Source organism: Pyrgilauda ruficollis, unplaced genomic scaffold, assembly GCF_017590135.1.
Source record: "Pyrgilauda ruficollis isolate IOZ18807 unplaced genomic scaffold, ASM1759013v1 scaffold15, whole genome shotgun sequence".
Classification (NCBI taxonomy): Eukaryota; Metazoa; Chordata; class Aves; order Passeriformes; family Passeridae; genus Pyrgilauda; species Pyrgilauda ruficollis.
In genome coordinates this window covers 4,395,752-4,414,655 of record NW_024513654.1, presented here as the reverse complement: position 1 = coordinate 4,414,655, position 18,904 = coordinate 4,395,752, and the positions used below count along the sequence as shown (strand labels likewise).

Below are 18,904 nucleotides of genomic sequence, written 5' to 3'. Positions count from 1 at the left end.
TAAGGTTTCCCTCCACCTTCAAAAATTCTCATACAATGTAATCCTTTGTAATGCTTGTCAGTATTGCATTTTCTCCCATTTCTCAATGAATACTTGGCTCCTTTAACTCGATTTCCTGTGCACTATCCAGGCAGTTTGACCTGAAACAGGTCTAGAATATGAAACATTTTCCTGAAGCAGGCTACACCATTTCACACCACTGACATCTCCACTGGGACTGTGTCTGTGAAAGGTGATGGAAAATACACCAGTGACATCAGGGGAGCAAGCCCCACCAGAAAGGGCTTATCTTATCTAACCAAAATTATACACTAGCCCTGCAATCAATCCAGAAGGACCAAAGTATTTTAAATTAACAGCTTATAGTCCTATTGCAATACAATGAATTATTATAATCTGATGATATTGAAAAAATCCAGGACAAAATGGAAACCACAATTTTCTCTCCAATGTTTACACAGTCATGCAGAGAAAAATACAACATATTCTATGTTAATTCTGTCTTCATATCCTGCTAGCTAATGGTTCCATGAGCATGTTTGATTGCTCACATTTTATAACCCATTATTAAAATTTAAATATTTATCAGAACTGGCATTATATATTGCCCAATTAGTACCTCAGTGTACTAACTACTTATAACTGAACTTCAGTGATGGTGAGAGCACTAGAATTTCTTCAGAGCACACTGGTCAGTCTTTTACTTTAATATTAACAGGTATTTTGCTTATTATAATAATTATAAAAATTTCTGTATTATAATTACCAAAAATGGGTCCTGCCTGTATTATGCATGATTATTTTTCTGTGGGAGGCTTCATGAAATTTCTTATTTTCTATCTTTCCATTCTACCCTCTGCTGTGCATGGAGGGAAGAGGAAGATATTAAATTTATGCTATCAAAGAAAAAAAAAAAAGCTAGGAAACCCTTGACTTCTCTGCTCTAGTGGAAATTATTTGCCGAATCAGCAAAGTGATTAATTCCAGCAGTTCCTTTCCCAATGGCACACACACAAATAGTGGATTTCTATGTCTTGGTTAGCAACACATTTCCTTTCCAGAGCTCTGTCCTACTTCCATTAGGGATTAGTAGTGGCTCTTGTCAGAGCCACATTCTGTACCTGACTGGAAAAGTCTAGAATTTGAGCTACACTGCATCAAATGTCTGTCAAATATCACCTTCTAAGAAGGTGATCCTGGGAATTACAGGCTTGTAATGGTCTCACTTATTAGTTCTCCTGAAAATTTAAAATATATCAATAAGCAAAACAATGCAAAGCAGAGGCTGATGTGCTTTTTGAAGAGCAAAGATTGAGATTCACAAACATCTTTCAAATCTTTAGAATCCAAAAGCATCTCAGCATGCTTAATGAGAGCAAATGATCATTTGCATAACAGAAAATATATCACTTTCCATCCTGCTGGATCTATTACATTCTCCAGGCTGGTAGTGAATCAGTGAGGACTGAATGATGCTGCAGCAAACCAAGATGATGATTTTGAAGTATTCAGGATGGTTAAAAACCAACTCCAGAAAGATCCTGTCAGAAAGATCACTCAGAAATACTGAGTGATCAAAAAGGCAGAGGAGATACCAAATGTTCATAAACCCATGGAGCATAAATGCATGCTGGAAAACACATTGCTATAGGCACACCCAAAACAACGGGCATAAATCAGCAGCTCTTTCAAAGAGATGATTTTGACAAGTTTTATAAAATTGTCAGTTTAATGCTTAACATCAGTCAAGATGAAAAAAAAAAAAAAAGTCTAAGCAGCAATTCGAGAATATTTTGAGAATAAAACAAAATTATCCCCCAACTGCCTAGCACCATGGTCCATCCAAGGGCTGAGGCTCCTTCCAGCTGCTATTTCAGGACAACTTGGGCAGGACAAACACTGAGATTGACCATCAGTGATGCTGACACAACTGGCCCCTGACATCCCACTCACTCACTGAGCACCAAAAATAAGGTGAATCACCCTGAACAGTCTGGATTTCCCTTGGAACTTTCTCCCAGGAATCCTCCCACCCTGGCAAGAGCAGGGTCCCAGCCCACAGAGTTCTGGCTGAGTCCTGCAGGCTGTTCCCTTGTGCTGAACCATGACCACTGTTCCACATCTGCCTGTGGGAACTGCTAAAATGGCAAATGGTTAAATGCAGCCTCTAAAATCAAAGGATGAATTTAAAAAACCACCTCAAACAATTCACTTTACATTATGCTGTTTACTGCTAGAAAACTGCCTCGTTTTCTGCTACTTCATAGTGTATCTTTTCTTTAAAGCATTCATTTTTTCTGCCAGAGCCCATAGCCAAAACAGAAACTAAACTGGATAATAAAATGAGAAAATAAGACAGGAAGAGTTTGGGTGTTCATACTATTTGCAGCTAATGATAACATTAAAAACTCCAAAAATTACAAATTGAAAACATGTAAGGTTTAAATTTTATTTTAAATTATTTTTGTTCAAAAGAGTAAACAGACTACACACTGCTAGATTCGCTTGTGGCAACTGTTTCACAATAAAGAATTTCAAGAATCCCTTGGCCTCTGATATATAACCCCTTTTATTTAACTTCATCTAATTGAAGACATCTGTAGTGGTGCCACACAAAATTTAATTCAAGCTTCGAAATGTCAATAAAAAGTGTCTGTAAGAAACAATATGGGTATAAAGCTGGCAGGGTAGTGTGCATCAACATCTACACAGCCATACAAAATTAAGAATATAATGGCAGTCTGCTGCACGAGTTGACGAGGTGATAAAAGCCCTTTTCCTATAAAGCCTAATGAGCTCTATTACTCTTCAGCTTTCAGGAATGCAAAGGCCAGTGGACTCAGCAGAGGAAAGCAACAAACTCTCCACACATGGATTCACTCAAAGTGCGACAGATCAAATTACCAGTGTAATTACTATAACCTGACAATTTCATTACAGTCACGCCGTCCTGAGCTCTTTGAGACTAACAAGAGAGACCCTGCAAGGAATCCAGGGCAGTTTGCTCACTTGAAATGAAGGAACAGCATCTCTCCTCAACTTTTACCTCAGACTGTAGTCAAATAAAAGTTTAGCAAGTTGTTTAGTAATTATTTTATTTTCATAGAAATAAATCTAAAACCATGAAAGACACAGCCTTTTGTGCTTCTTCTTTTAAATGCATTGCTGTGAAATTCAGTGGGAGCTTACTACCCAGCAAAGGAGTCCTCAGGCTCCTCTGGAAACACAGCAGAACCTTCCTTACTGGAAGCTGGTGGAGACAGGAATTCTGTGCCAGCCTCCTCCACCACCTCTAACAATGGCTGCCTGTCTACAGAGAGCATAGAGGACACTCATACATTCATTAAACAAAATAATGAAATACATTCATTACAAAACTCCCATCCTGAATGAATACCTACCTCCAGAGGGGAATCACAGAGGAATCGTGTGAACTGCACCGAGGTGGGTTCAGCAGGAACACGTGCCCAAGAAAACAGCCCCAACAGGCAAAGCAGAAAAAGAAAGAAAACCATCAGCAATGCATTAGGATACATTAATATTTAAATATACACTTTCAAATCCATATCTTTGAAAAGCATCATCAGACTTTGTTTATGGAAATTTCATTTAAACCCTTAAACTCTCACATTCTGTTTAGAAGTACAAATAAACATAATAATTAACTATGCACAGTATTTTATTTTCTATAAAACAGGAGATGGTTTTTTTAAAAATGTGATGTGAGAGAATTATCACCCTGTAATACAGGTCTATTTCTGTGTCCTTTACTTTAAATTACACATTACCCTCCTCTGTGACTCCTTGCAACAGGGAGTATTTTCCCACTGTTCCATTGATATCTCCCCTATCACCATACTCTCATACCTCTTAACAGAAATTAATTAAATTACATTCAAAATTAAAAGCAAGCTCATTTTAATTTTAAAGAAGAGGAAGGGCAAAGAAAAGAAAGAAAATCAACCTCCTGAAAGTGCAAGCATTTCAAACCTGGATTTTTGCCTCAGTACAAAATGATGTGCTGCTGATAATTACCCAAAAAGGCAAAGTTTTAATGATCTGGAGCTTGTCCAAGATTCTTAGAGTAATAAAATACAATACTTATTCACTTACTATCATTTACTTATTTCATACAAATACTTCCTTATTAGTGGAGTCCACATTAAACACGTTGCAGGGTTCTGGTATGTATTTAACCCCAAACATTCCCTTGTTAAATAACTGATTTAATACACAGTTTAATTCTCCCTCTTGTAATGGCTGGGTGATTTAATAAGTCAGCAGTTCTCACACTGCAAAGTAATAGTAAATAGGAATTTTTAATTAAAAGTTAGATAAAAAGAATACATATGGACACCTACAAAAACCTGACTGTTGTCAAGATTTTGTTGTCAAGAATTCCATTAAGTTCTGAGATTATTGCTTCCTCATCTTGCTTATCTTGTGCTGCTGATCTGTAGATTGATGGGAAACCTTTGGACACAAATTATGGAAGAACACTGCATTTCTATACTGTGATGGTGAAGGCAAGGGATTGTACATTTCCTATAATTTACCATTTCAGATCTAGTCACTCAGGGTTTGGAAGAACAAATGACTGTGGTATCTTAATTAAATTGTAAAATTGTTTTGGTTTGGTGGATAAGGGAAAAAAACACCAATATTATTTAAAGAAAAAAGAGATTATTAAAATTTTGAATTATTGAGTTATTTTCCTGAAGTAAAAATACAGAGTTAGAAATTCCTACACTATGAGTGCATCCACCCCTACAGCCAGTGGTTTCAGAAAGTGCAGGTTTCAGAAAAAATAAACCATGTGTAATTAATTTTCATGTCAGAAGACCCCCAATAGTTCTTAATCTGTAACTTTAGCTGTACAGTGCAAACTAAACCCTATGGTGAGAAATCTGAGCCCATGACACTTTTCAAATAGTTTTATCAATTCTCCAGGCCCTGCTGGCCATCCCTTGGCTCTGAGGGTGAAGGGGAACTTCTGAAGTTTAATAACTTCTGCTGTTACAGCTCCTAGAAAAAAAGTCTTAACTGCACCTGAATTGTAGCACAATCTTAAGGGAAAAAACACCAAGTCTTGTTATAAATTATTTCACCTGATGACACCTGGTGAAGTTCAGAGGTTAGATAGTTTTCTTAAACTAAACATTTATGTAAAAAAAGAAGAAAGCATTCGATGCAGCTTCCAAATTAACAAACTCCTCTAACATTGCAAGATTATTATGAACACAATTACAAAAATATTCAATAAACCATGAAAGAAATACTGCCAAAAGCTGGTATTGTAAGTAAAATAACTCAATATGTCACACAAACACAATTCAAATTCCTTTCACAAAGCCATGCTTTTCTAATTTTAATTTCCAACTGATTTACATAAACTTTTAAAAGCTTTATAATATATAAGAAATCCACATCATTTTTACTTTGGTGCAAGCTAATTACAGCTGCCAGAAAGAATCAACTCAACAACAGGGAGTAAGTTTAAACATAATTAATAAATCTAAGAAGAAACACATCACGGAGAATGAAATCCAAGGGAATAAAAAAAGGCAGAAAAATAAAAAGCAGGTTGGGTTCAACCCAAAGCTTCTTGCTGGACTAAGGGCACATGCACAGCTTTAAAAAAAGGTAATAAAGCAGAGTGTTAACACCTGCTCTCTTTTACACAGGGGGAAGAGATGCAGGTGCTGAACTGGAATGGGTTTCACCTGGCAGCTCAGGGATTTCTGCAGGGAAAGGCTCCTGATGTCACAGGAGGACACCACGTCCTTCTCAGGAACCTTCCAGGTGTCACCAGCAGGAGCTGCACAATTATCTGAGATATTCCACAAAGGCACCACAAAAAGCATTCATTTATCATTTCCCCTTTAACAGCATTAAGAGTTTGATCATATTTGCAATTCACTGCCAAGGAAAGCTGAGTACTTGCCCTTTTTTTTTGGGATACAGAAGGATAAGCAATGAATATGGGATTTGGGCCTTCCTTTTTTCTGTTTTTTTTAAAATCCAATCTCTGAATGGGATTAAAATAAACCAAGGATTTTGATCATATGGGTTTTTTGCTTTGTTCTTCACAGAGGTGCAAAGCTCATAAGAAACTCAAAAATAAAGATGGCAAGTCATAAAACCTACAAATCCAGTGCATCACTTCTGTGCTGCCATATTTTATTTGAAATAATCTTCCTTACTCAAAACAGATTAGAATCAGTCTGAACCATAAAGTTGTGCAGTGAAAAAGTAAAAATAAGTCAGTGTTTCAATAAGATGAGGAGCAGCTGCTAACAACCCTCTCCCACAGAAAAGAAAACAACAAACCAAACAATAAAAACAAACTAGCTAGGAAAATACATTGAAATTGAGACAAAAAATGAAGTAAATTTTTAAACTTTCTGTAGAAATCAGGAAAATGGGACAAAATGTAGAATCTTTACAGGAAAAGATGGTGCAAGCCACCCTTGAACCAGGCAATAAATTAGAGTTCAGCAGAGGAATCAAAGACTTATCCCAGGGCTGGCTCTATTCAGCATTTTCAACAAGTGTTTACAAAAATACAGACATGCAGAAACAATAGAGTTTCAGAGATATTCACAGACCCGAAGGTGAAGAAAGAGCCTTCAAAACTAGGAAGAAGGATTTAAAGTTTACAAAGGCAAGAGGGATTTAAAGTTTAAATGCATGTCCCAAATGCAGTTTTCAGTGCAAGGATAGGACTAATGAAATAATGTACATTTCAGTTACAATTTCAATTCCTTTATGGAGTGACAAAAATCGCCGTGGCTTTCTTGCTCAGAAGAAACCTCCTCTCAGTGTACTGGAGGTTTATCAGTATTACAGTAAAGATTATTTAATTTTAGAAATTGCAGTGCCAAAATCAAGAACAATGCAAAAGAGATGCAAAAAGAATCTAAAGAAATTATATGACTGTGGACAAGTTACTTAACTGTCTGGATGCCTAAATTCTTTTGCTTTTACAGGCATTTCATGATAAAAATCCACAGCACTGCCGTCACAAGGCCACACAAATAAACAGAAGGCATTGGGCTGATATAGAAATAATCATTCAAATTCCTAAAGTCAGAGCTACCAGGATGTGAAATCCAAGTTCACTGCAGCGAGATGTTCTGCCATGGCTTCCAGGAGCTGAATAAAAATGTACAGAAGGCTAAAAATAACCACAAAGGCTATTGATTTTTAAGCATTCTCTCACTGGACTACAAGAGAGCAAACTAGGTTAGGGAGACCTAAAAGTTTGCAACTGGCTGCTGATACCAGTTTGGAGCTGCTCAGAACGTGCTCCTTTGGCACTTCTCAGACTACTCACTCCGTTTTTTCTATTGGTTCAAGTGGATTCCTGGGAAGCAATTAAAAAAAAAAAAGGGGCGGGGGGAGGAGGGTGAAAGAAAAACCCCACTCCACGTATTTCAGTAATTTTTTGCACCTTTTCAAACAGTGTATCTTTTGTGTGTCCTGAAATTCTTTTCTTCCAAGACAAATATTTAGCTAAGCACAAAGCAAAGAGAGAGTCCAGCTACTTTCACAGAGGGAACAGACAGATACTGTTTTTCTACAAGTTTGTCATTATGAAACCCTCGTGAAAAGTTAAATAAAACGTTTGCTTCAGGAGCAATAGCAATAAACTGTTCACTCTTGCTCGCTCTGGAAACTACTGTAGAATTTTTATGATCTTTTATGGAAATGTTTTCTAGCTTGTGTAGCTGCCACATAGCTTGTTTCAGTTACAGTTCAGCTGGGCTTCCTAAAGACAAAGTCTGCTGTAAAAAGATTTAAGGATTCTGACACTGGGACAGAAATGTGATGCCTCTAATGAGATGATACTTCATTAAGAACTGCTAAAGACACTCTCTGTTCTATCCAAATTAGCCACTGATTATTTCATTGGGATCAAAAATTTCCTCCTTGGCGTGAAAAGGCCAAAAAATGTTTTGACACTTATTTTTTTCATGTAAAATCTTTGATCCAGACCTGCACAGCTCCACAGCTTTACCTATAATTTCATCTATCACATTGCTTCATCTAAAACACAAGAGATTCAGGTGGCAAAATGTTCTGAAATATCTATCTGAAATGATCTAAATGTTCTGAAATACCTATCTCCAGGTATTTTATAAATCATCCTGAAGTTGGGGTAGAGCTGGATCACAGCATCTTCCAGTTGATTTGTATTCTGCAAGGCCCTCCCTGTATTTCCTACCCAAAACCAGGGATTTTTGGTGCTGAGCAGAAGTTAAAGAACATTTGCAGATAAGGACTGCTCTCAGCAAAGCACAGACAAGCCGTTACACAGCTTCCATAAATCCAGTGGAATTGGATCACCCAAAGAGCCAAATCTTGGGATTATACAAAACACAAGTCCATTCTTACTCTCAGATCATCCTTCCATATACTAATCTACACATTTTCTCCCAGAAATATAGCCAAAGGCTATTAAAAGGTACAAAATTTTAAAAATAGATTCCAAATTCATATTTATCTAATTCTCTGCGCATGAATTATTACAACAAAGCTGTATTAGCATTTATTGTTTTTCTTATGAAAAATAAAAAAAAGGTGGACAAACCCTCACCAACATGATTTTTTTGCATAATTATTTTACTCTTGATATGCTGATCAGCTCTATAATTTATGCTCTAACTGGTCTTTCACACCACTAAGCCAGGAAATAACCCAAACAAATAAATCCTTGCAATTGATTACATTTGTGGGGGTTTTGTATGTTACAGACACAGCTCCTCAGGCTAAGCATGATTACATCTTCCCCTACTTTAAAAACAACCCAAAAAACAAGCTGATCAGCTCTATAATTTATGCTCTAACTGGTCTTTCACTGATGCTACAGGGAACCAAGGTTTTTTCAATATAAGGATGCTCAGCCTCCTCTCATCTCTCTGCTCATTAGAGGTCTCCATTTCTCAGTTTTTCTAAGCTTTCATGATTTCTTTTCCTTGTAGCTTGACCCATTTCACAAAATAAATATAACCACCACTAAGCCAGGAAATAACCCAAACAAATAAATCCTTGCAATTGATTACATTTGTGGGGGTTTTGTATGTTACAGACACAGCTCCTCAGGCTAAGCATGATTACATCTTCCCCTACTTTAAAAACAACCCAAAAAACAAGAAAACAACAAAACAAAACAAAAAACCCCATTGAATAACAGCTCTGTTATACTGGGAATGGGACTTGGTGATCACCATTTTGGATCTGAGATAAAGAACCACATAAAGCATTTTCATAAAGGGTCAGAAGAAATGCAAAGAATGGGACAAACACTAATCCTGATTGTTTCAATAACTTCCAAAAATGAGCAGCTCAGGAACTTGGCTAATTCAAGAGCAGCCTTGGATAAACTTCTCCAACAGGCAGGGATACACCTATCTGCCTATTTTCCATTATTTTATCTGAACTCCTTCATTGCTATTTATACTTTAACTTCACAATTTGTTCAAGTTCCCCCTAATTCATCTCATTTTCTCCAACAACTATAATAAAAATACATATTCTTCAAACAGTGAATTCCCATGCATTTACACAGTAGCTTAGAGTTTTGTGCTCCCACAGAGGAAAACTGGAAAATCAATTTTTCCTCAGCACTATTTAAGAGCAAGTATTATAAAGAAACTTTCAGTATGAAAATTGTCTGCTATGTTTTTCCTCAGGACATCAATTCCATACAATACAAACATGCTGACATAAACATTCTCCAGTGCCAACAAGTTTGTGTAGCATCAGGAATTGACTCCACTCCAAAGCACAGACACAACCAAGTCAGTTTTGAAGCTGAATTCCTGCAGCAAGTGATCGAAAGTTCTTGAGAGGGATGAGAGGATTTCCAGGGTAAATTCAACTTCTACCAGACCAACTAAGAAAAAATGGTATAATGAATATTTTAAAAGACTATGCAGAAAATAGTTGTGGCTTTTATGCCAAGATAAAAACCAATTTGATTTTTTTTCTTCTGCAAGCTAAATTGGTTTTCATTCCAGGAGCAAGGAAATATTTCAAACTGTTAATAGAATATTAACATATTTGGCAGAGAGACAATATATTTTTACCTTCTCTAATCCTCTCCTTGCCAGTGAAAGAGGAACAGAAGATTGTGGTGATGCTCCCATAGAAAGCAAAGTTCCATCGCAAGTCTGGAACTTGGGAAAAGCTGATTTCACAAGTTTCCACCTTGCTTTTTGTTAGAACAAACAGAAGTCACTGCCTCACTCAGGAATCAGTACTGCATCACCAAAATGTGCTGCAGGATTCTCCCCAGCAAAATCTCTAATTATTTTAATAACCACACTGTAATCAGAGCTGTGCAGTCTTCACAGGGAAGCAGAAGAAGGAAAGGAGGAAAAGGCAAAATTTAAAGAGACTCAGCATCATGAAGGACACCAAAACACCAATTATCACTTGGCTCAAACTGGCATTAACCAGAGAGTGCCCACAAGTTCAATTCCACAATTCCCTGAAAATCCTCTAGTCTCCCTTCTCACATAAACTCCTGATGGAAACTGTATTTACATTCCTGAGGTAAAAAAAAGCCTTCTCCACACTCACTGAGCAATAATCAGCTTCATTGTTCACATATTTTTTGTTACTATTGTGAACATTTTTATAGTTTTTCCTATTAGTGTTATTCTCAAGTAACCACCAAAATTCTAAATTGATTTTCAGAATTGCTTTTTAATATAACAAGGTTAATATTAAACTAACCTAGCAACAGATAGTGTATTGTAATGCCAACAATCTAAGAATATATTCCCAAAAGAAGTTGTTAATATGTCCCATAACAATCTTTGTTGGATTCTCAATTTAAATATAGGCAGGTTTCTAAATATGAAGTGTTCAGCCAAATATAAAGCTAAAAACTCTTCCTAAACTAGAAATTTTCCAAACACAAAAGTGTGCACAACTCTCCCTGAAAAAAACCCCAAGAACCTCACAGAGTAGTTTGCACAAATTAAAAGTAAAAAAGTCCTGGACATTTGCCAGGTTAAAGTGAAAGCAGACTTCTTACTATCCTGATAAAAGGTCCTGTGTATTGCACAGAATTTTATTCCCTTTGCTTAAAAAACTCCTTGGTTCCATAATGTCTGTATGATATATTGAAAAGTCTGAAAAAGAGGAAGCAGAAAAAGTTTTGAGATCTTACAAGTAGCATTTTCCACCCCTCATCTCAATAATTTGGATCAGTTTTACCCTACTTGGTACCTCAGAAGTGACTCGGATAACTCTCTTCCCACACAAATTCAATATTCAAAAAAGGGCTTCTAAACTGCATGAAAACACATTTTTGTGTAAAACATTCTTCAGTTTACTTCCTATAGAGATCAAATACAAAATGTTGATTGAAGGGAGAGTGTTAGTTCCTACTTGTGAACAAAAAAACTTTCTTGGCCATGCAGTCTCATGGACACTAAATATGATTTCCCAAGGCTGAAAAAGAACCTAAATTCAAAGCCATCAGCATCAGACCAAGTTTTTACATTCAGTAGATGCTTCAGAGAAGGTTTTATGTTTCCCCTGGAATTATCTAAGCCTGCACAAACATGAGGCCAAAGAGAGGAGATAAAGGCAAAGCAGGGAAACCCCTATGGCAAGTAATAAGGAAAAAGAGGATAAAAATCTGTTACACTGTTAGCAGTCAACAGAAATCCATTTCCTTCCATCTCCTTCAACAGCAATTCCCAGGACAGCCTTTACACCTTCAGGCAGTAGAAACCTGACTGTCCCTAACACATCTCTCCAGGCTGAAATGCTTCCATCCTAGCAGAAAAACCAAGTCTCTAATCTGCCCAGGTAATGCTGGGTACAAATCTAGTAAATAGCTCAGTCTCTCTTGGCATGCCTCCAATTTTTACATTATTATAATTAAACCCACTTATGCCAGCAATTATAAAAAGGGTAGAGACTACTACTTACTGTTATGAGACCTATTATTTTACTAAACAAAGCGAAATGGATTTTATGACTTTCCAGAGTAGCATTACAGACATCTCACAAGAAAAAAAACCAGCTCTCCTTACACTCTTGAACTAAAGCCAAAAATTATGATGTGGTTTTACAATTCTACCTGGAAAACAGCCCCAGTTTACAAGGTTTCACTTCTGCAGGTAGTTCACTCTCAGGAACAGAAAATCCTGACTAGCTGACCAAGAATAAAGCTGCACATCTGCAGCAGATAGAAGTGAGAGATCTGAGGTAGCATTTTCATTAATTCTGTCAATGAGGAGGTGGTGCCACCTGCCAGAGAAATGGAGAACTGCTGCTTATTCAGAACCCCACGAGTATTTTTAATTATTTTTCATTTATTAGATTAGGATTATCCTCTGTAAACACCCTTTTAAGAGCAGGGCTTATCCATATGCAACATATTCTCATCAAGCCTCAGATGATCAGCTGGTGAGATATTTTTGCACTATTCCTACTGTAAAGGCGAGTTCCAGTTGAGCAGTGTGCTTAGCAATGGAAGGGGAATAAAATTGAGATTTTTAAAACCTTCACCTATTAAATTAAGTGAGAACACAAAAAATTAGGGAGAAATATAAAAAGGAACTTTAAAGCAGATGATTTTGCCATCAAAAAACCTCAGAATTTGCAATTTCAGTGATTTAATATTTAGATTAGCTCTAAGAGACAGCATTTCCCAGCATCTAGGTATGCATTTGAAGCAGCTGTTGGCAGAAAGGTGCATGCAGTGAACTGTACCTCGTTCTCCCCACAGTCAGAAGGTGTGTCCTTGTGTACAGACATCTGATACTTGGCAAATAAAGTGGCAGATTGGTTGAAGGATGATTTGAACTGGGGGTCCTCAAAGGAGACAGGTACTAACCTCACCTTCAGAGCAAGGGAAATAGAAGCATTCTGTTTTGAGTGCATGTCATCAGGTAATCTGCTTCTGAAGGTCAGGCTAGTGAAAGATCTCCTCCTATGCACTTCAAAGCCTCTGAAGTCAGTTTTCTACCTTAAACATAATAATAAGACAACTTCCTATTTTTACTGATATCTAACAATCAACTACAAATTTTAGTTTTATTGCAGTCTCAAAGACTTCTTAAAATGTTTTATTTTTAATGGCACATTGCTCATTGACTGCCCTGGTTCAACAATTACTTGTTCTTGCTACTCATACTGTTTCTCCAAACTCATGATACTTTTTTTTTGTCTTCTACAGTAAAGATGTAACACATCTGACAGTTCACTCTTGCACTCCCCCTATTCATTGCAGGAAGCAGCAACAAAGTACAAATTTGGATGGAGTGCACAGGTTACTTTTTAAAGGCTTAAACTGAAACTGAAGAGAATTATTTTACTCTGGTGAACCTTAAACCAACAATTTGTGTGTGTATGATAAACTTTTGCTCACAAGCTGGCCCTGATCATTATATCCTTCTCATGGAAACACTCAAACCAAAGCCAAGGAGAACAGTTACCAGGCTGAGTGTCCAGCTGGATTTAGTTCTTATGGGATTTGTATTTTTAAGGTCCATCTCTATCTCCAAGAGCTTCACCCTCTCAATTTCTTACCCAACAGCATCCATGACATTTCTGCCTACAACTAAAACCAAATATTTGTGACACTCACAGAGTGGTATCAAGAGTTTGCACTTTCAGGATGTTGATTTTATTGAATACAGTATTTTACCGTGGATATAAAATCCACATTTGTTTCTCCTAGAAACAGGACACGTGGAATGGAGGGGAAGCTTTGCATAAAATTAAATTTGGCCTTCTGACCTGATTTATGGTTGGTTTATCAGGTGGGTCCTTGTGAATAACCATCTGGTAACGTTTATAGACCTGGTAAGACTCCTGAAATGTGGCTTTGAACTGTGAACTTGGTGGAGATGATCTCACCACCCTCACCTTCAGAAGAAGTTAAACACATTTATTATTAAAATATCATGCAATGACTATACATTTATACATAACACAAACATCACAACAGAGAGAAATTTCACCCTCCCGCACAGGGGCCATCACAAATTAATTACTATCAGCCAAAAGTCTTGTAATTCTCCAGCTCAATTTATGCTACTGAAGGCTTTTAAATTGACACTGAATAACACAGGAGGTTTTCAAACTGCAAATTTACTAAAATGGTTAGAGAAGAACTACAAAATTTTCAGGAAATAATATCAACAAATAGTATGCAGATCATCATTTTAAAGATATTTTCTATGCTACTTAAAATATTCTCTCATAGTCCCACACTACACTGAAAAACACTAGAAAGGTTTAGAAGACTCCAATCTCTGCCTTTCACTCAAAACCCATGTTTTTATGGCAACCATCCCAAGAGAATTTCCAGGTATTTTTGAAATTGAAAGAGGAAGATGAAGCGGTGTATCCACACTCAATTATGAGTTAATTGTAATAAGGAGTTACCAGTCTTCACATCATCACCATTGAACACACAAAAATAATTTTTAAAGATAATCTATAAATTAAACATTCTTCTTAGTGAAAATGATTGCTCCCTAAGCAAAAGAATGCTACCACAGAGGCAGCAGTGCACATCTTTTCAAAAATATTTAAGGTCATAGTAATTTCAAAAACAATGTAATTTTCAGAATGGTTCTATTTTCACAAAGAGCGATTTTTTTTTAATACTTCTAATTCTCCCTGCATCTTCTAAAAAGATGCTGAGACAAAGCCATCATATTTCTGTTAAAGAACTTCTCAGGAAATGTGGAGTTAGGGAGATGGATCAATTTCATGGCTTCTAGTCAGCAAGTATTTTCATTTCCAGTAGCATCATTGAAAATGATCAGGAAAACATTCAGTTAGCTTTCCAGCTTATGGAAAAAATAACAAGAAAAATGGTTTCATGATTAACAAATGTTAAAAAGTCCAAAAGTCTTCCAGATTGCTGTCTCTTAGATGTAGTGGCAACCAGTGTATTAAGCAAACTTTTTTACTCTCATTTTTACAGCTTTCAAAGACATCAACACACACCAATGACGTGTGTAAAGAGCAACTATCTTGTTATCTGATTAATTTCATGAAGTTACTGCTTCCTTGTCAAGTTTCATTAGCTTAGATAGTTTAAGTATTTATATACTGCAGAGCTAAATGGTGAATTTCTCTCATTATTTAACACTCGGTTAATTCCAAGTTTTTCATTTTCAAGTCACTCTGTATGAAATTAATTTGCAAGTTATTTTAGTAACTGAACTGGCCTCTGCTAGGACATTGCAGTACAAGAGTACCCTCCTGTGGTTAAAAAGAGTGCAGCTGCACCATAGGTGTGTAATATAAATATATATATATATATATATATATATATACTTCTATGATGCATATCTATATATATATATAAAAAATATACATCATTCAGTACCACACAGATTTCAAGATTTAAGCCAAAACTACTTCATAAAGCCATAAATACAGACCTAAGCTTTTCAAAAACTCCTTAAGTACACCTTTTCTTCATCTGCCTCCAACAACAGTGAACAAGAGATTACCTCTAATTTGTGTCGTGCATCATCAGGTAGAGGGACAAAAACAAAGTCTTCAATGTTTTTAGGCTGGTTTGTTTTAGATTTAGAGTTTTGCAAGAGGAAAGCTTGATCTCCTTGAAGTTGAGAGCCTTCTGCTGTGCCCATCTGGTTCTGCAGGAGCTTCTGTAGTTTTCTCTCTTTCCTGATGTCCTTTGCTTTCCGACACAGGGGCTTGCTCAGATCAGCCCCTTTCCCTACAAGGGCACAGGCAAAGAGTTCAACACCACACCTGACAGCAAACAGCTCCCACCTCAGCACTGCAAGGAAATGGCTCAAATCACCATTTACTGCAGCCTGTGCTCTGAACTCAGCATGGCCTTTCACATTTACAACCACCACCACCTGATGCCATGCTAATGCAGTGATTCTTCCACAGCTTCTTACTGCAGCACTAATCTGGAGTCACCTTGACCATTTCACCCCAAAGCCAAGGTGAAAAAAAAAACAAAACTTGAAATACTGAAGGACAAAAATACAATCACAAAATCACAGAGAATTGTTCTTCTACATTCAAAGCCCTTGTGTATGTGTGACTGCACCACAGACTTCTGTAAAGACACACACCCCAAAATAAAGCATTTATTTTTTTCTCACCTGGAATCCATAGGCAGGATGTAGAAATGCTGCCAATGCTATTAAGGTCATGTAATGGAAAAGGCCACAGAAGTTTGCATCTTTGCTTAAAACTACCTTCAGGTTGTCTGTTTTAATCAATAAATTCACCTTTTGCAGTTTACCTCTAACAGACCAGCCATTTATAGAATTCTATTTGTGAAGTGGTATTTGCTAAAAGGAGAAGTCAAACCCATCCACTATTTCCTATCTTGAACCATTTGTTCCTTACTAATACAAGAACTGTGAGTTGTAAAGCAACACAGATCCAAAGACACGAGGGAATTACAGACACTGTGTGACCTGTCCTCAGGCAAACAAGTCAGAGGAAGAGTTTATTTAAAACTCTCATGATATATTTGAAGAATGAGTACTCCATCTGTACTGGGATCTGTTTCATGTCTCCTATCTTCTGTAAGCTGTAAATTAGCACGAAAAACTTCTTCAAGCAGTGACTGTGCCTACACAGATATAAGCAAACCTTCTTTTCTATCTGAAACTGTGCAGAAACAGACCATTATTCCTAGAGGACAATGACCTGTTTTGTTTATAAAGGAATAAAAATGCAATTAAACACTCTTATTACTGACTAAGTCTACATTTTCCAAGATGAAAACTAAACATTTTTCTATCTGGAAAATTTTAAACTAAATTTGACCTGTGACACCAGCTAGCATTAAAAAAACAAAAAAATTAAGTAAGTTTTCTGATGCACTTATTATTCACTTCTATCTTTAGAAACACCAGAAAGAAGCACACTAATGAATATTTCTGCACTGTAAAATTAAACCTTTTTTTCCTGAAATGCACTGCAATGTCATCTGCATTTCCAGCCCTTAAAGTCTGACTCAAAGCTATTCTTAACCTAAGACCTTACCTCACCTTTTCCAAAGCACTGGCAGGTTTTTACACTCCTATTCCTTACCCAAGTCTGCCATCTGCTGTCAACAGCCACTTCATTTCTTTCCAATACTAAGTTTACATAGGCCAAGATTTTTAATTTATCATTTAAAACAAGAGAGCTTTGAAAATGTGCATAATAAAAGTCATATAAACAATAAATTATATAAGGTTTGTAAAGGTTTGTCTAAGATCAAAATATAAAATACAGTTTTTAAAATTCCGTAATATTTCTATGTATTACTACTGATTCTCTGAACAAACATTTCTGAAAACCTTCCTTTTATTTAGATGCAAAAATTGTTTTTGAAGCTGATGAAAATCAGATCCAATGGGGATGAGTAGTAATTAAGGAAAAAACAGTATATCACATGAAATCAGCCATGCTACAGAAAGAGACAAAAGTACTTCCTTCTCCTAAATACTGGCACAACATGCAACAGGTGAGTGAAATCAGGAATTAGTAGGATGTCCCAACACAAGCAGAAACTCTAAAGCCACAGGTTTCCAGCAGGATTTCCCTACCATAGTATCAGTAAACCACAATGAAGGAAATTCCCTTTATTTGCCAGAACAGGCTACACAAAATAGGAAACAAGATCTGTAAGGCAAGGCTGCCTTACCTCTAGCCACTGGGCCACAAAGTGTCTGTCAGCAATTCTACCTTAAATCAATTATTCTGGCAATAATCCACCCACCCCTTACCATCTTCCTGCCAGAAATCACCCACGTCCCAAGAGAAGGCAGCCATTGTATCACAGAAAGGTTTGGGAAGAGACCTTTGAAAGGACACCTTCCACTGTCCCAGGTGGCTCCAAACCCCATCCAGCCTGGCCTTGGACACTTCAGGAATCCAGGGGCACCCCCAGCCTCATCATAAAAAATTTCTAATCTGAATCTCCCCTCTTTAGTTTCAGATCTTAGAGATTCAGTCTTACTTAAGGTGAGGAAAAGAAGATAAATATAACTTTTTCATGTAACAAAATATAACTGACAGTATTACAAATAACACCCAGCAGCTCTCAATTTTTATGCTGTAATTCCATAAACTGGGAGGAGCACAGGAAATAAAACAAAATAATTATTAATTTACTAAGCAAGATAAAAAGAAGAGATTTCAAGAAGATGTGAAATGATGACAGCATATTCCAAATACTACCAGAAATTACCTGGCTTAGGTGGTGCATGAACAGCTTTAGCTGAATGTGATGGCTCTGCAGGGACTGGGGTGTCCTTGTCTGCACAGATCTGAACAGAATCCGATTCCACCTTCTGCACATTCCCCTCTTCTTTTGTTTCTCCTGAGTCCTTGTCTTCATTCTCCACCCTCTCATCCTGATCCACAGCCAAGGGAGTCAGGTCAGACTGACTGACCTGGGACTCGCTTTTGTGTGGAAAATCACACGTGGCCACATCCTCTACATGGGAATCCATCGGCTCTTCTGTCAATAATTAAAACCTGCATGAGTGAATTTCTCTCTGTACAACCACAGCTCACACTTTCCACAAATAAAATTAATACTAAATTAACTAGTTTCCAATTTTACAAGTGTTTTCCCACAGATAAAGTGACTACTGCAAGTCTGAACACTAAGTTTCCTTTATGATCCCAAACTACGAATATCAATTCATTTATGAGAACAGTTTTATTTTCTCCACTAAAACTGGACAGTCAGCTATTTCAAATAAATAACAAATAAACTATTTCAAACAAATAACAACAAACAAACCTAGCATACCACACATACAAAAGAGGCAGATTATAATGATTCAGAACCAATACAAGTTTCACCACCACAAAAAATTGCTGGATTTGGTGCTGGATAAATGGAGGGTGACTGGAAAAAACCTCTTTG

At 36.8% G+C, this 18,904-nt stretch overlaps 1 protein-coding gene across 5 annotated transcripts in view; it reads right to left on the bottom strand.

The window, feature by feature from the left end:
- ATE1 (arginyltransferase 1) overlaps positions 1-18,904 on the bottom strand; it is a 68,917-nt gene that overhangs the window by 47,651 nt on the left and 2,362 nt on the right. For 3 of the 5 annotated variants that reach the window (XM_041461245.1, XM_041461246.1, XM_041461244.1), the window contains exons 5-8: positions 18,218-18,490; positions 15,501-15,730; positions 12,739-12,867; positions 3,402-3,434 (exon numbers count right to left, since the gene is read on the bottom strand). In XM_041461245.1, coding sequence (XP_041317179.1) covers positions 3,402-3,434; positions 12,739-12,867; positions 15,501-15,730; positions 18,218-18,490 — 665 coding nt within the window. Of the gene's footprint in view, positions 1-3,401; positions 3,435-12,738; positions 12,868-13,767; positions 13,897-15,500; positions 15,731-18,217; positions 18,491-18,904 lie in introns of all 5 variants that reach the window. The other 2 variants (XM_041461243.1, XM_041461247.1) reach the window with 2 other exon arrangements.